The sequence below is a fragment of the Sinocyclocheilus anshuiensis genome, unplaced genomic scaffold (assembly GCF_001515605.1).
Source record: "Sinocyclocheilus anshuiensis isolate Anshui unplaced genomic scaffold, SAMN03320099.WGS_v1.1 scaffold3192, whole genome shotgun sequence".
Classification (NCBI taxonomy): domain Eukaryota; kingdom Metazoa; phylum Chordata; class Actinopteri; order Cypriniformes; family Cyprinidae; genus Sinocyclocheilus; species Sinocyclocheilus anshuiensis.
This window is the reverse complement of record NW_015548376.1, coordinates 129,488-143,827: the sequence shown is the minus strand read 5'-3', so window position 1 is coordinate 143,827 and position 14,340 is coordinate 129,488. Positions and strand designations below refer to the sequence as shown.

Below are 14,340 nucleotides of genomic sequence, written 5' to 3'. Positions count from 1 at the left end.
TGCAGTGGTTGCCTCTAATTTTAAATGGAAAGAGCACAGACAAAGCCTTATTTTGTTTATATGAAGAGATTTTTTTATTTGATTTTATTTGATTTGGGGCTTGTTTTAAAATTTCAATTTAGTTTTATTATTTACATTTACATTATATTTAAATTTAGTCATTTAGCAGATGCTTTTATCCAAGGCGACTAACAAATGAGGAGAATAGAAGCAATCAAAAGCAACAAAAGAGCAATAATTTACAAGTGCTATATTAGTATATTATTATAGTGTTATATTTCAATTTCACAAAGAAACGCAGCATTTTGTCGAAGCAATAATAAAAGGACACATTTAATTTATAATTGGTCTTAAATCTAATTTTGTTAATTACAAATGAATCGAATCGTGAGTTGAGTGAATCGTTACATCCCGAGTTACATTACTTTTTCTCATTTGGGCTGGGCTTGCTCGTATGTTTTTAATAAATAAAAAGTTATATTTTTGGCATATGTAAAATCCCTTTCACAACAAAAGTGAAATGAATCAGCCTCGGGCTAAAGGAAAATGTAAATTCAGTTATTAACATATTTAATCATTGCAGGTGTGTGTCATATTCTGAGATTGCATTTCAGTTTTTATTAATTTTTAAGGAATACTGAAAGTGTTTGTGTGCAGGTGAGATGAGTAAACACATGTTGATATTTAGTCTAGAACTACAGCAAGATCATGTTCACACACAACGCTCTGCACTTACTCCTGATTTCTGTCACCATGGCAACACCAGAGCTGTCAGTCAATACATGGAAACAAAGTAACTGGCGTTACTTTGAAAAAGTAACTAAGATATTTTACTGTAAATTTTAAATTAATGCACTACTTTACTAGTTTCTTGAAAAAAGTAATCTGATTACGTAACTCTCGTTACTTGTAATGCGTTACTCCAACACTGGCTTCAGGAAGTGTCAAATGAAAACGGTGTTCTCCAGATAAATAACCAGCAGGACAACATCAGTAGAAACCGTGCTCAGGATTACTCTACGATTAATCACGCACCTGCTGTTTTCTTCTGCTCGTCGAACAGATCGGCTGAGCTGATCGCTGAACTACCCGAGAAATTCTCCAGCAGCGCCCGAACCTCATACTGCAATCAGAAAACATGTCACAATAACACCGGGGTTTCTGCAGGACTTTTGAGCTCAAATTTAAGAGCTTTTAAGACCTGCACAAATAAAATTAATACCATTTAAGCACGGTGGGGCAATGTCTATAGTAACATATTAAACTGTGAAATGACTGTAAAAGCATGTTTTACAGTTCAGATACAAGTTTTCACAAAACAAAATGTTTTATAAAATGATAAACTTCACAGCTTTTAAACCATTTTTAAGAAAATGGATGAGTCAAAAGTATAAATTATTATATTCATTTATACAATTATTATCAATCAATTGTTATATTAGTTTATACAACAGTTCTTCTAAAATCTCATCACATTTATGTAAATTCAATGCTGTATATCAGAGCGCTGCCTTTGTACTTTTTGACTGAATTGCCTAGCAGCTTTTATGATGGCTGTTGTTGTTGTTTATTCAATATTATTATTCAATAAATAATATTTTATATACATAATAGTATTGGGAAACAGTGTGTGTTCGTGATGGTGATTTTGGTGACATTGTTCCGCCATTAGATGGCGACAAGAGACTGTTTCACGAGTCAGCAGTAAAGACTTTTAAATTGAAAGAGACTAAAAAGTGTTTTGAACTAGTTTTGAACAAGGAAGTTATTTTTACTTTCAACAGTTTGTAAGCAGACAACAAATGCACAGAGCAGCGCTGTCAATGGAAATCACCCTTAACAGATGAAAGGATAGTACGACAAAGATATCGCTTTCCTCAGCGGACATTCAAACTAATGTTTTATTGTGAATATGAGACCGAGCTGAAGAATGAATGCAGCATCAGATGCAGGTAATCACACTCGCTCAATCAATCTCTCATACACATAATACACAGCTTTTACTACAGGAATACAATAAGCTTTTAATGAAGCAACTCAAGGTTCCTTCGTTACTAGTTCTAAAGTGACGTTTCTGAATTAGTAACGGATCTTGAGCTCAGCTGTTAAACTGTCAACTTTAGATTTGAATTCCTGGCAGAAGGAAGTAGTTATGCACAAAAGAGGGCTTTTAAAGACACTTGTTATTTTTATTTATTTTTTTTAAGTATTTACACAAACTGTTGTATAAACACAATATCACACGAGTAGACATGAGGTATGGCTGTATAGCACACTGTGATTACCTACGGCCGAGTCACAGCCGTGCCGATATACAGCCATATCTCACGTCTACGAGTGTGATATTGCTCATATAACATATAAATATATTTTACTCTCTTAATTATTTAGATTTTTATAATGCATTATCTTCTTATCGATCCACCGGTTCACATTTACAGCTCTGCGTGTTTTGCAGCGCTCATATTTATTTAATGAAATCATAGCCTTTTGAAGTTTAATCGTCATATTAAGCCATTTCGCAATTCTAGTCTTTCCGTCCACAAATTTAAGACCTTGAAATCATAATTAAGACTTTCTTGTGCAATTTAAGACTTTTTATGGCCTTAAATTTGATCCAACTAAATGTAAGACTTTTTAAGGACCCACGGAAACCCTGAACACCACAGAGCTCATATTTCTCAGCGGCGTCTGTTTGACGTGTCACCTCTGCATTGTCCTGCTTCCCGAAGAACATGTCGGATGAAATGGCTCTGGCGTCGCCGAACTTCTTCTGAGCATCGTCAGAGACGGCCTGTGGCTCCCCTGCGAGCACACCAACACTGAGTCGCAGTACATGTCAGTTTTATTTCCAGTGCGGTGCAGTGCTTCATCTGACCTGTCATCTGGGTCCCGGTAGACATCAGTCTGCTTCGAGAAGAACCGATCCGACGATCCCACGGCTTCATCCAGGAGCCTGTGGGAAGAGACGCAGGACACGCTCATGAACACACAGCAGGAAACACAAACAGAGCCTCAGGAATGAAGCGGCACCTGGAGGAGAAGCGCCTGTCCTCCTGCTCCTCGTCCTCCTCATACGCTCTCCTGCTGGAGGAGCTCAGAGCCGGAGACTCCTGCTGGATCATCTGCATGTCCTCTGTCACCGAGTGAGACAGACCGCTGGAAAACACAGTGCACGACAGCCGCCTTAGCCCCGCCCACACTCAAAACACACTGGACAACTTTAAACTCCACCCACACGCACATCTCATTGTTCAAAATGAAACTCCGCCCACACTTCCTTTACATTGGTCAAAATCAAAGTCCGCCCACACTTCCTTCACATTGTTCAAAATCAAACTCCGCCCACACTTCCTTTACATTGGTCAAAATCAAAGTCCGCCCACACTTCCTTCACATTGTTCAAAATCAAACTCCGCCCACACTTCCTTTACATTGGTCAAAATCAAAGTCCGCCCACACTTCCTTCACATTGGTCAAAATCAAACTCCGCCCACACTTCCTTTATATTGGTCAAAATCAAACTCCGTCCACAATTCCTTCACATTGGTCAAAATCAAACTCCGCCCACAATTCCTTCACACTGGTCAAAATGAAACTCCGCCCACACTTCCTTCACGTTGGACAAAATGAAACTCCGCCCACACTTCCTTCACGTTGGTCAAAATTAAACTCCGCCCACACTTCCTTCACGTTGGTCGAAATTAAACTCCGCCCACACTTCCTTCACATTGGTCAAAATTAAACTCCGCCCACACTTCCTTCACGTTGGTCAAAATTTAACTCCGCCCACTAGGGATGCAACAAAATGAAACACTGGGCCGAAGGCCGAATACCGAAGTCAAAATTAAACTCCGCCCACACTTCCTTCACGTTGGTCAAAATTAAACTCCGCCCACACTTCCTTCACGTTGGTCAAAATTAAACTCCGCCCACACTTCCTTCACGTTGGTCAAAATTAAACTCCGCCCACACTTCCTTCACGTTGGTCAAAATTTAACTCCGCCCACTAGGGATGCAACAAAATGAAACACTGGGCCGAAGGCCGAATACCGAACATGGTTTTTCCCTTTTTTTCCCCCTATGTATTTTGACGATTTTGTTTCGCCATTGCAAAAATTAAATAGCCAAAATGTGCTTTTTACTGTTTTGTCTTGCTTTTCAAAAAGAAAAAGATAATTACAAAACAATAATTTAAAAATATTTAACACTGAACACTTTAACATTCTAGCAGACAGTATACCAACAAAGCACAATTAAACACAATTAAAGTTAGTAAAATAGAAATATTTTTTGGCCATTTTTGAGATGCCCTTCTTGAAGTGTTCGGTACACTTTATTTGGCCTTTTCGCTTATTCGGCAGAACACCGAAAGAGCTTTTTTTACTATTTTCAGCCGAATAATTTGGGTTGCCGTACATCCGGTGCATCCCTACCACCCACACGCACATCTCATTGGTCAAAATCCCACTCCGGCCAGTCTTACAGCTCACAAAGACAACTGACCTGCGTCCGCCGAAGCCCATGCTGAGCCGCTCCGCCTGCTCCTGCTTCTTGCTGTCCAGACGGCTCAGCTTGGCCTCGTCTCTCCTCCGCTGCAGCTCCAGACTCTCGTAGGCACGGCTCAGAGACGACACTCTGCACACACAGACCGAGCGCAGGGTGAGCAGACGCTCATGTGTTCTGACCTTCAGATGCTTGCAGTGGCTCACTCACTCGGGCTCAGCGCTGTTCTTCTGCGAGCTCCTCTCCTCCTGCAGTCTGTCTACAGCCTGAGCTCGCTTCTGCTGCGCCCTGAAGCTCTGACTGCTGACCTTCTGAGCGCCCAGACCCGCCTGATTCATTCACACAAACCACAAAACACCGAGCGCAAGACTGCAGACAGGCCTGTTAAATATTCCGTTATATAAAACAAACGTCAAACTCTCAGAAATGTGTGCTTTGGGTTCATGATGGTTTCTTGTGGTCTTGAAAGTTTGAAGTTGCACCACATGACAGTTTTGACCTGACACCGTTACGTCAAACAAGATCAAATGATCTGATATCGGAATTTCATTTTTAAATCATAAAAAGCATGACGTTTTTGAGGAGTTGCACCACACAACATTTTCCAACCTAAACGGACCTTGCCTTCATGATGGTTTCATGTTGAACGTTTATTCAATTTACTGACTCTAAAAATGTCATATGGTATAACCACAACAAAATACTTTCCTTACACATTAAATGCTTTTAAGAGGACACGTCTTAAATTATTTTCCAAAAAGTTTGTAACCTATTTTTCAAGATATAACGATTTTTTAAGACAAATATAATTTATTCAAAAAGTTTTTGGAAAGTCGCACCACATGACGACTTTTACAACCTGAACTGACCTCACACAAGATCAAATGATCTGATATTTTAAAGGATGTACTGACCGCTGCATGATGGTTGCACCACATGACTTTGAATTTGCATTTCACTGACTCTTAAAAATATCATGTGGTGTAACCACCAAGTAGAAAGTATTGAAATAATTTCATTCAATCTTAATTATTAATTACACCATAATATACTTTTCACTGTAAAAATGATTGCATTTTTGGGGAGTTACACCACATGACATTCAACAATTTGAACTACCCTTGCCTCACCATAAAAAGATATTTCAAGAGACTTGACACACACACACACACTCATGAGGGTCTGCAGGGGTCCGCTCAATGACATCATTTCCTGTTTCCTGTCATACTGGTCACTCCACACTGATGGACAAGTTTTACAAATACTGATAAACAACTTGTTAAAATATTATTTTCTAAGAAATAATAATAAAGGATCATGACAAACTAACTAATAAGGTTATTTTTTAAAGCATTTAATTCTTTAAATGTTCTTTCTTCACTATAACATTAGGAGAGTTGCACCACCCTGACATATTTGAATTTATACCCATCAAAAAAAAATATTACAATTTATTTTCAATACAGAAGTTAAAAACATGGTCATCACAGAAGACATGTCAGGAACTCACCGATTTCTTTCCTGTGGTGTGTTTCTTCTTGATCAGAGAGGGCGGCTCTGTGAGAGGAGAATCAGACGAGTTATGATTCGAGCTGTGTGTGTCCGTGAGGATGATGATGAGCTTTACCTGCAGCAGATGTAGAAGACACACTGAGCTGCTCCACACTGGGACCCACCTCACTCTCACCTGCGCTCAAGAGAGAAAAACATCCTCCAGAAACACAAAGCATCACACTCATAGGAGCACACTGCGTTTCCTCAGTTATCATACCGTTATTATTCTTATCCTGAACTGTGTTCTGCGGTCGGCTGGTGTTCAGCTGAACACTGAGTCCTTCCTTCAGGGGTGTCTGGGGAAAAACGGCAAAAGCACAGTTTTAAAGGCATATATACAGTGGTGTGAAAAAGTGTTGGCCCCCTTCCTGGGACCAAAATTCCTCCACAGCGCTGTAACAGACTCATTGCAAGTTATCGCAAACGCTTGATTGCAGTTGTTGCTGCTAAGGGTGGCCCAACCAGTTATTAGGTTTAGGGGGCAAACACTTTTTCACACAGGGCCATGTAGTTTTGGATTTTGTTTTCCCTTAATAATAAAAACCTTCATTTAAAAACTGCATGTTGTGTTCACTTGTGTTATCTTTTACTAATATTTAAATTTGTTTGATGATCTGAAACATTAAAATGTGACAAACATGCAAAAAAATAAGAAATCAGGAAGGGGGCCAACACTTTTTCACACCACTGTATGATAAATGATCCATGCATACGTATTAAATGACACGGCGGCTGTTCCTCACCCGGGTGTGCTGGGTGAAGAAGTCCTCGTGTTTGTCGAGGGGTGATGTGGGTGACAGAGGAGCCTGACCATCCAGCCATAACTGAACACACAGACAACAACACGAGCTCTGGATTTGACTCGGAGACAGGGTTCGTACAAGGTGCTTAAAGTGCTTCAAATACCTGAATTTGACTTTTTGACATTTAAGTCCTGGAAAACAGCCATATTTATGAAAAACTTTTAAAAGGCAGTATATATGAAGTTAGTGTTAATTTTTGTTTTGGATAAAAACACTGTTTTCACGCAATATTAACAATGCAGCGCGTCTGATATAAATACAGAGCCCCCTGCAGGTATTTGTTATAATACATAAAGTACTTAAGTTTATGTTCATATTATGTATAGGCATACTACATTATGCATTTTAAATAAAACCATGCAGTTACTTGGTTTTGATACTTTATTTGAACCGATTATTATCGCCTCATCGTTATTTTATATACAGTATATGAATATAGTCATATTGAAGCCTGTTTTTCACTTAGGTCTATTTTTATTACTAAAAATATCAGATTACTTGTCAAAATAATTAGTAGATTACTTGATTACCAAAATAATCATTAGTTACGGCCCTGGATTAGTTAAAACATTTCAAAATACAACTGCATTGTTTTGTTTTTTGCAATTAAAAGACAAATATTTTGTCACTAAAAAGGTCTTAAAAATAGTATTAAAATATTGTCTCGTTCTAGTCAAACAAGTATCTGTATTTTGTGTATTGTCACACCCCTGGAGTCGATAAGCGGTGATATAGTTCATAATTTTCCAAGTGTATGATATAGTGTTCATTCTTCAGGTCAATCATATATTAATGGGAAAAAAATCAGTTTGAATAAGGGAAGCGATGACTTTGCCATAGTATCCTTTCAAATGTTAAAGTTGCCACAGTCACTGCATTCTTTGCATTTTTTGTACCATTTTATTTTATTAATTTATTAGAATTTGAAAAATAATTATTGTTTGATCAGTGTGATCTCTGATTTTAGCCCTTGAAAACAAAATAAAAGTAGTGCCTGAAAAGTCCTTGAAAGTCCTGGAATTTCATTTTGCGGTATCTGTACGTACCCTGCTGAGAGCACAGGTGTGAGAGTGTGTGTGTGGTTTTGTGTGTGTGTGAGTGTGTATGTGTGTTATAGTGCGAGTCTGTGTATGTGTGTGTTATAGTGTGTGAGTGTGTATGTGTGTTATAGTGCGAGTCTGTGTTTGTGTGTGTATGCATGGGCGACATTTGATTTGAGTCAGGGGGGGGGCAAGAATTTTTTTTTTATTATATATATATATATATATGAAATAAATAAATAAATAAAAGCAAAAGTTTTTTTTTTCTGATGCAAGCATCAAAACAATGCCCTACCGTATTGCAGCGAATTAAAGCAGTCAATCCAACACAGTTTACTAAACTGTGGCAACCTCTTTAAGCTATTCTTGACTGTGAACTAGCTTTGGCTCTTGCTGCTGACTTGAATTGTGATGCTTCCCGTTTGTCAGTTGATGGCCTTTCATTTTTAACCAGAAATGTGCGCGCTGCTTTTCTGATGTTCACTGAAGTTTTCCGTGTCTCTGTCCCGTGTCACTTGAAATGTGTCCGCTTTGAATCGTTGTTACCAAAGGCGAGACACGTGAGGAAAAAATTAAACGATCAGTTGTGGGTCTATATTCTGTCATAAATCACATACCATTCATTGCTGAACTTTCTACCGTCCGTTACTGGAAATGAAATGAAATTACGGGTTGATATGTCCTGATCTGAATAAAGTTTACACACGCTTTTGGTCCGTGAATTAGATCTCACTCGAGACGCACGCTGTCTGTGGAGGTTTGGCCAGGACTGGTTCCAGAATTAAATCAACATTTTATGTTCCGTCCATTGCCAATCACTGCTATTTCGAGAGTGAGTCCCGCATAAATATGCGGATGTCATGCCCGAAACTTTGCAGGGTGAATCGGTGAAGCTCTCCAAACGGCACAATTAATCTCTTATTTACATCTCGTCTGCACTTAGTCATGAGATGATTCACGAGCGTGCAAAACTGCACTTAAAAACAGTGTGTGTGTTATAGTGTGTGTGTATGTATGTTTGTGTGTGTTATAGTGTATGTGTGTGTGTGTGTTATAGTGTGTGTGTGTGTGTTATAGTGTGTGTGTGTGTTATAGTGTATGTGTGTGTGTGTGTGAGAATGTTTGTGTGTATGTTATAGTGTGTGTGTGCGTTATAGTGTGTGTGTGTGTTATAGTGTATGTGTGAGAATGTTTGTGTGTGTATGTTATAGTGTGTGTGTGTGCGTTATAGTGTGTGTGTTATAGTGTGTGTGTGTGTGTGTGTGTTATAGTGTGTGTGTGTGAGAATGTTTGTGTGTGTGTTATAGTGTGTGCGTGTGCATGTTATAGTGTGTGTGTGAGAGTGTTTGTGTGTGTGTTATAGTGTGTGCGTGTGCATGTTATAGTGTGTGTGTGAGAGTGTTTGTGTGTGTGTTATAGTGTGTGCGTGTGCATGTTATAGTGTGTGTGTGAGAGTGTTTGTGTGTGTGTTATAGTGTGTGCGTGTGCATGTTATAGTGTGTGTGTGAGAGTGTTTGTGTGTGTGTTATAGTGTGTGCGTGTGCATGTTATAGTGTGTGTGTGAGAGTGTTTGTGTGTGTGTTATAGTGTGTGCGTGTGCATGTTATAGTGTGTGTGTGAGAGTGTTTGTGTGTGTGTTATAGTGTGTGCGTGTGCATGTTATAGTGTGTGTGTGTGACCTCTGTGCCGTGTTGTCGGGTGGCCTGCGTGGCCAGACTCTTGATTCTCTCGCGGTACAGCACCGCTGCTCTGCTGTTGTATTTGGCGTTGGCTGCGCTGGCGGTACAGCCGTGCTGACTGAAGAAGGCACTCTGTAGGGAACACACTCACATTACCTTACATACATCAGTGGAGCGCTCACTGGTTTCTTCATTAGGCAGAACAGACAGCAGAGACACTCACCGTGCTGGCATTGCCTCCCACCTGCATACAGCGCAGCTGGAACCAGGACCAGTTCGAGTCCAGCTCAGTGGACCTGCAACAGCGGTGAGAAGAATTCATCTCAGCAACGAGTGTCACTGCAGAAACACTGACAGCGCTGTGAAAAAGTAAGTGAACCCCACGACCACATGAGGCAGCATCGCTGATGGAGCTTTCTTGTGACAGTCGCGATGGGATGAGCGAATAGAGTTGAGATTGAGATCTTTTATTATATAAAATGATCTGCAAAATTTCACTTGTGTTCTGTGGAAAACATATGTGCACCTCTACATTTAGTAGGTGATATCGCCCCCTGTGGGGAAAACTGTAAGAACCTCTTGTTGGCTTTTATCATAATTGACTGTCAGGAGACGTTTTGTATGTTCCTTCATGTAGAATTTCATGGATTATATGGCATTTTTCCCTGATTAAGGAGAGTGTAAAGTTTCCCTGATGAAGGACAGTTTGAGAGTGTAAAGTTCACCTGACGAAGGACAGGTGAGAGTGTAAAGTTTTACCTGACGAAGGACTCCGAGAGTGTAAAGTTTTACCTGACGAAGGACAGGTGAGAGTGTAAAGTTTCCCTGACGAAGGACAGGTGAACTCCCAGTGAGCGGTGAGTCCCTGAGCAGTCAATGCAGAGAAAAACACCATACGTGATGCTCGCCCAGCTGGGGTTCTTCACAGAGCAGTCAAAACACACCTGACAACATACAAGATACCAAATAAATACAATCAACATCAACACAAAACTGCACCATATTGCTTAACGGCAAATTTCTGAGTCAACAGTCTATCCGACTTCAAATGATCTAATAATTAATCAGATAGAAACATTTCAAGTCACACATTTTAACACACGTTCTATTTTCCCACTTATTTGAATATTTTTCGCTCTGTTCTGTACAGTTACAACACAGGTTAGTTTCTACACAACACGTTTAGAAACATTCGCGGGAAAATCAAACTCAGTGTGAATCAGGACATCTGTTTTGAGTTATAAAGCTCGTTTAATAATAGCAATGATGAATGATTCGTGTAAAAACAGCAGCTTCACCTGCCATATGTTTGGCATAAACATGTGACGCTCTCAGACTCGCAGTGTTCGCGGGGCCGGCCCGCAGGCGCTTGAGCACAGAGGTGATGTGGCTTCCTCCTGCGGCGACGTCACGCACACGGAGGGCGCTGATTGGCGGAAAACACGCTCACGCTGAGCTAATACAAACAGCAGGACAAACCAACCGGATGCAGTCATTTAATTAGTTTCATTCTTTTGTTGCATGTGTGTGGGTCAAAGACGAGACGTCCTGTTTCGAGTCCGCATCACATTTACAAAAGTGAGTTTATATACAAATAAAACGCACTAGATGCAAGTGTCTACCTTAATGTTTTGTCAAAATATGGGTGAAAAAAATGTTCCAGCGTCACAGATACATGTATAATGAAACATCCTTATTCTGACTTTATAAATGATATAAAAGCATAAGTGACCACACTAAATTTGATATATATATATATATATATATACACACACATGCATGTATATATTTCAGAAAAATGTTTATATATAATATAAATGTTATGAATATGCATGTAAATATTTTCAAAATATATACTGCATGTGTGTGTATTTATATATACATAATAAATATACACAGTATACACATTATGTAAACAAAAACTTTATTTTGGATGCGATTAATCGCTTGACAGCACTAATATACATATGTATAAACATTAAAAATATATATTTAAAACAGAAAAGAATAATTCAAGCAATGGAAAAAGTGAAGGAAAGAAAAAATGATCAAACAATTTTATTTTTTGTTTTTTATGGGTAAAACCAAATGATTTGATATATATATATATATATATATATATAATAAAAAAAATAATGCAAAACAGCAGCACAGAGTACAACGCATTAATCATTTTTTATTTATTTGTCGTATGTATATTAATTATATGTAAATTTAATATTGACTGTTATGAAACATGAAGAAATGATTAAAATAAAGAAAGGAATTGTAGTTTATATTTATATATATTTTAAACAGAAAAATAATAATTCAAGAAATGTAACCAATTCATTTATTGTCCGCTTGACAATATACAAAAGTGAATAAACTCCAATAAAGTGTGTAACTGAGTTTTGTCATGTGACGTCTCGAACCAAACGCGCCACCTGACGTGAACAGCAATATTCAACTCATTCGATCCATTTCAGCGCTGAACAACCGTGAAAAACCATTGCAACACACACACACACACTGAACTGCATCCGTAACTGTGTTTAACGCAGCGACACCTGAGAGAAACAAGACTCGGCGTCCGATTCATATTTACACACTTCAACATTCATATGCTGTAACATTCGCATTGTGATCACAGCATCTGCCTCTGGACCAGTTTATGAAGCCACACACACACAGTAATATATATATATATATATGAGGCCCTCTACAGCATGTCATCCAGTGCACATCCAGATCCAGCCGACCCCCATCCTAAAAACCCACTCAAACACAGCCGGCCGCAGAGGTCAGAGGTCAGGTGGAGCCGGCTCAATTCAACAGGTCAGAGCCATAAAATCATGGTGTCCATCCGCATCGATTGTGTTCCTAAAAGCAAACAGCATTGGTAAAAATCTCTTTAAAATACAGCCGACCCCGAGCGCACGTCTGTTTCTGATCGACTGCAACACATGAAGTCAGCTCTAGTGTGGCTGTGTGGCTGCTTCAGAGGTCACTCCAGGTCCTCCACGTAGTTGGCGGGGTAGAGGCCCACGGTGCCGTCGCTCAGGCGTCCTTTACACCAGCCCTGCTCGTCCTCCTCGCCCATCTTCATCAGCTGATCTCCTGGCATCACAACACAAGCACTTCAGGCACAGAGTCATAGTGCTGCTGGGGAGGTTACACAGGAGTATTTTTCTTGCTTTATTGGCCTTGAACGGTTAAATACACACACTTATGTGTGTCAAAATGCCCATCGTTTAGGTCTTAAGTGAGAGTGAACAGCTGAGAAAGAAGACGCATGTGGAACAGTATATTGGATGCGGATGTTAGCTCTTAAAGTGACAGCAGTCTAATATTCCCGCTGTCTGTCCTTCATGTTAATCAAACACCAGTGAAAGAAAACCGCTCGCTGCTCTCGACTAAATCTTTGTAACTTTCATAGTAAGAAATTGAATTTACACAGTGAAAGTGTTTTTGATTAATTTATACAACGTATGTAGCATTTATTTATTGTAGTTTTTGTCCTGTTGCTTGTGTTTTACTTATCTTCAGTGAGCTTGAGTTTTTGGACAGTATGTCACAAGAATTATGACAATTCTAGGAACATTTAAAAGATGAAAAAGAAGAGCTAGGGAGAATCAATACATTTGGAATAATTTATTAGTATTGTGTGAATAATATGTAATCACGTGATCAATAAAAAAGTAATTGTAGTCTGATTACAAGTAATTTAATCTAATTACAAGTACTTCATTTTTGGGTTGCACTTTATTTTAAGGTGTCCTTGTTACAGTATAATTATATATTTAAGTACTGAGTAATATTAATGAACTACATGTACTTACTATATGGTTAGGGTTACTTGCATGTAATTATGCATAATTAATTGTTATTAGAATAGTATGTGCATGTAACGTGTGTAACAAGGACACCTTAAATAAAGTGTTACCCATTTCTGTAACCTGATCACGTAATCCCGATGACATGTAATCAGTTATACCTGCTTTGAAGGTGAGCTCGTCCTGCTCCTGTCCGTCGTAGTCGTATAGGGCGCGCACCGGCACACACACCTCCGCTGAAGACGGCTCGTCCTCGAACGGATTGCCGTTAGCGTTAGCGGACGCGAAGGGATTGCCTGCCTCCTCATCGGAGCGGTCGGCTGCCGTCTTCTCTACAGTACCAGCGCTGAGAGGAGAGGAGACACCACACACTTCAGACACACGCCAGCAGACAGACCCAGAGCGGCTCAACCGCACATGACACTCCTGCTGGTCTGAGATTCATCAGTCTGTCAACATATTCTGTGTAATCATGTGTCACGTGAGGCTTATAGCCGCTGTGTGTGTGTGTGTGTGTGTGTGTGTGTGAGGTCACGTGTGTGTCATGAGTAGCCATGCAGAGACACACACAGGACCTGAAAGAAACCAGCAGCAGAAACACAAGCAGACAGACAGAGACAGAGAGGAGGCTGTGAGGTCACCAACGTTTGTGCTGTCACTTCCTCTCGTTTGACAGCGACCGGGCTGCTCTTGGGCCGCTCCACTGCTGCCACCGGCTCTTCCTCATCCTCCTCCTCGCCATCATCATCCTCATCAAACGGGTTCAAGCATGCTGCTTCTGAGCTACTGGCCACAGCCACGCTAACAACACAGAGACAGTGTTACATCACACACACACACACATCTCTCACACACACATACACACACATCTCTCACACACACACACACACACACACACATCTCTCTCTCACACACACACACACACACACACACACACACACAC

The 14,340-nt window shown here is 39.9% G+C and overlaps 2 protein-coding genes across 3 annotated transcripts in view; both read right to left on the bottom strand.

The window, feature by feature from the left end:
* arfgap3 (ADP-ribosylation factor GTPase activating protein 3) overlaps positions 1-11,210 on the bottom strand; it is a 12,611-nt gene extending 1,401 nt beyond the window's left edge. The window contains 15 exon segments of the mRNA XM_016444635.1: positions 1,036-1,123; positions 2,708-2,804; positions 2,869-2,956; positions 3,034-3,037; positions 3,039-3,159; positions 4,507-4,638; positions 4,717-4,835; positions 6,017-6,063; positions 6,134-6,193; positions 6,278-6,356; positions 6,804-6,884; positions 9,583-9,714; positions 9,806-9,878; positions 10,375-10,526; positions 10,881-11,210. Coding sequence (XP_016300121.1) covers positions 1,036-1,123; positions 2,708-2,804; positions 2,869-2,956; positions 3,034-3,037; positions 3,039-3,159; positions 4,507-4,638; positions 4,717-4,835; positions 6,017-6,063; positions 6,134-6,193; positions 6,278-6,356; positions 6,804-6,884; positions 9,583-9,714; positions 9,806-9,878; positions 10,375-10,526; positions 10,881-10,898 — 1,291 coding nt within the window. The 5' untranslated portion in view covers positions 10,899-11,210.
* Positions 11,211-11,795: 585 nt separating this feature from the next.
* The window catches only part of pacsin2 (protein kinase C and casein kinase substrate in neurons 2), a 16,903-nt gene continuing 14,358 nt past the window's right edge, over positions 11,796-14,340 (bottom strand). The window contains exons 9-11 of one of the 2 annotated variants that reach the window (XM_016444633.1): positions 14,043-14,198; positions 13,559-13,743; positions 11,796-12,681 (exon numbers count right to left, since the gene is read on the bottom strand). In XM_016444633.1, coding sequence (XP_016300119.1) covers positions 12,569-12,681; positions 13,559-13,743; positions 14,043-14,198 — 454 coding nt within the window. In that variant the 3' untranslated portion in view covers positions 11,796-12,568. The remainder of the gene's footprint in view (positions 12,682-13,558; positions 13,744-14,042; positions 14,199-14,340) is intronic. The other variant, XM_016444634.1, reaches the window with a different exon arrangement.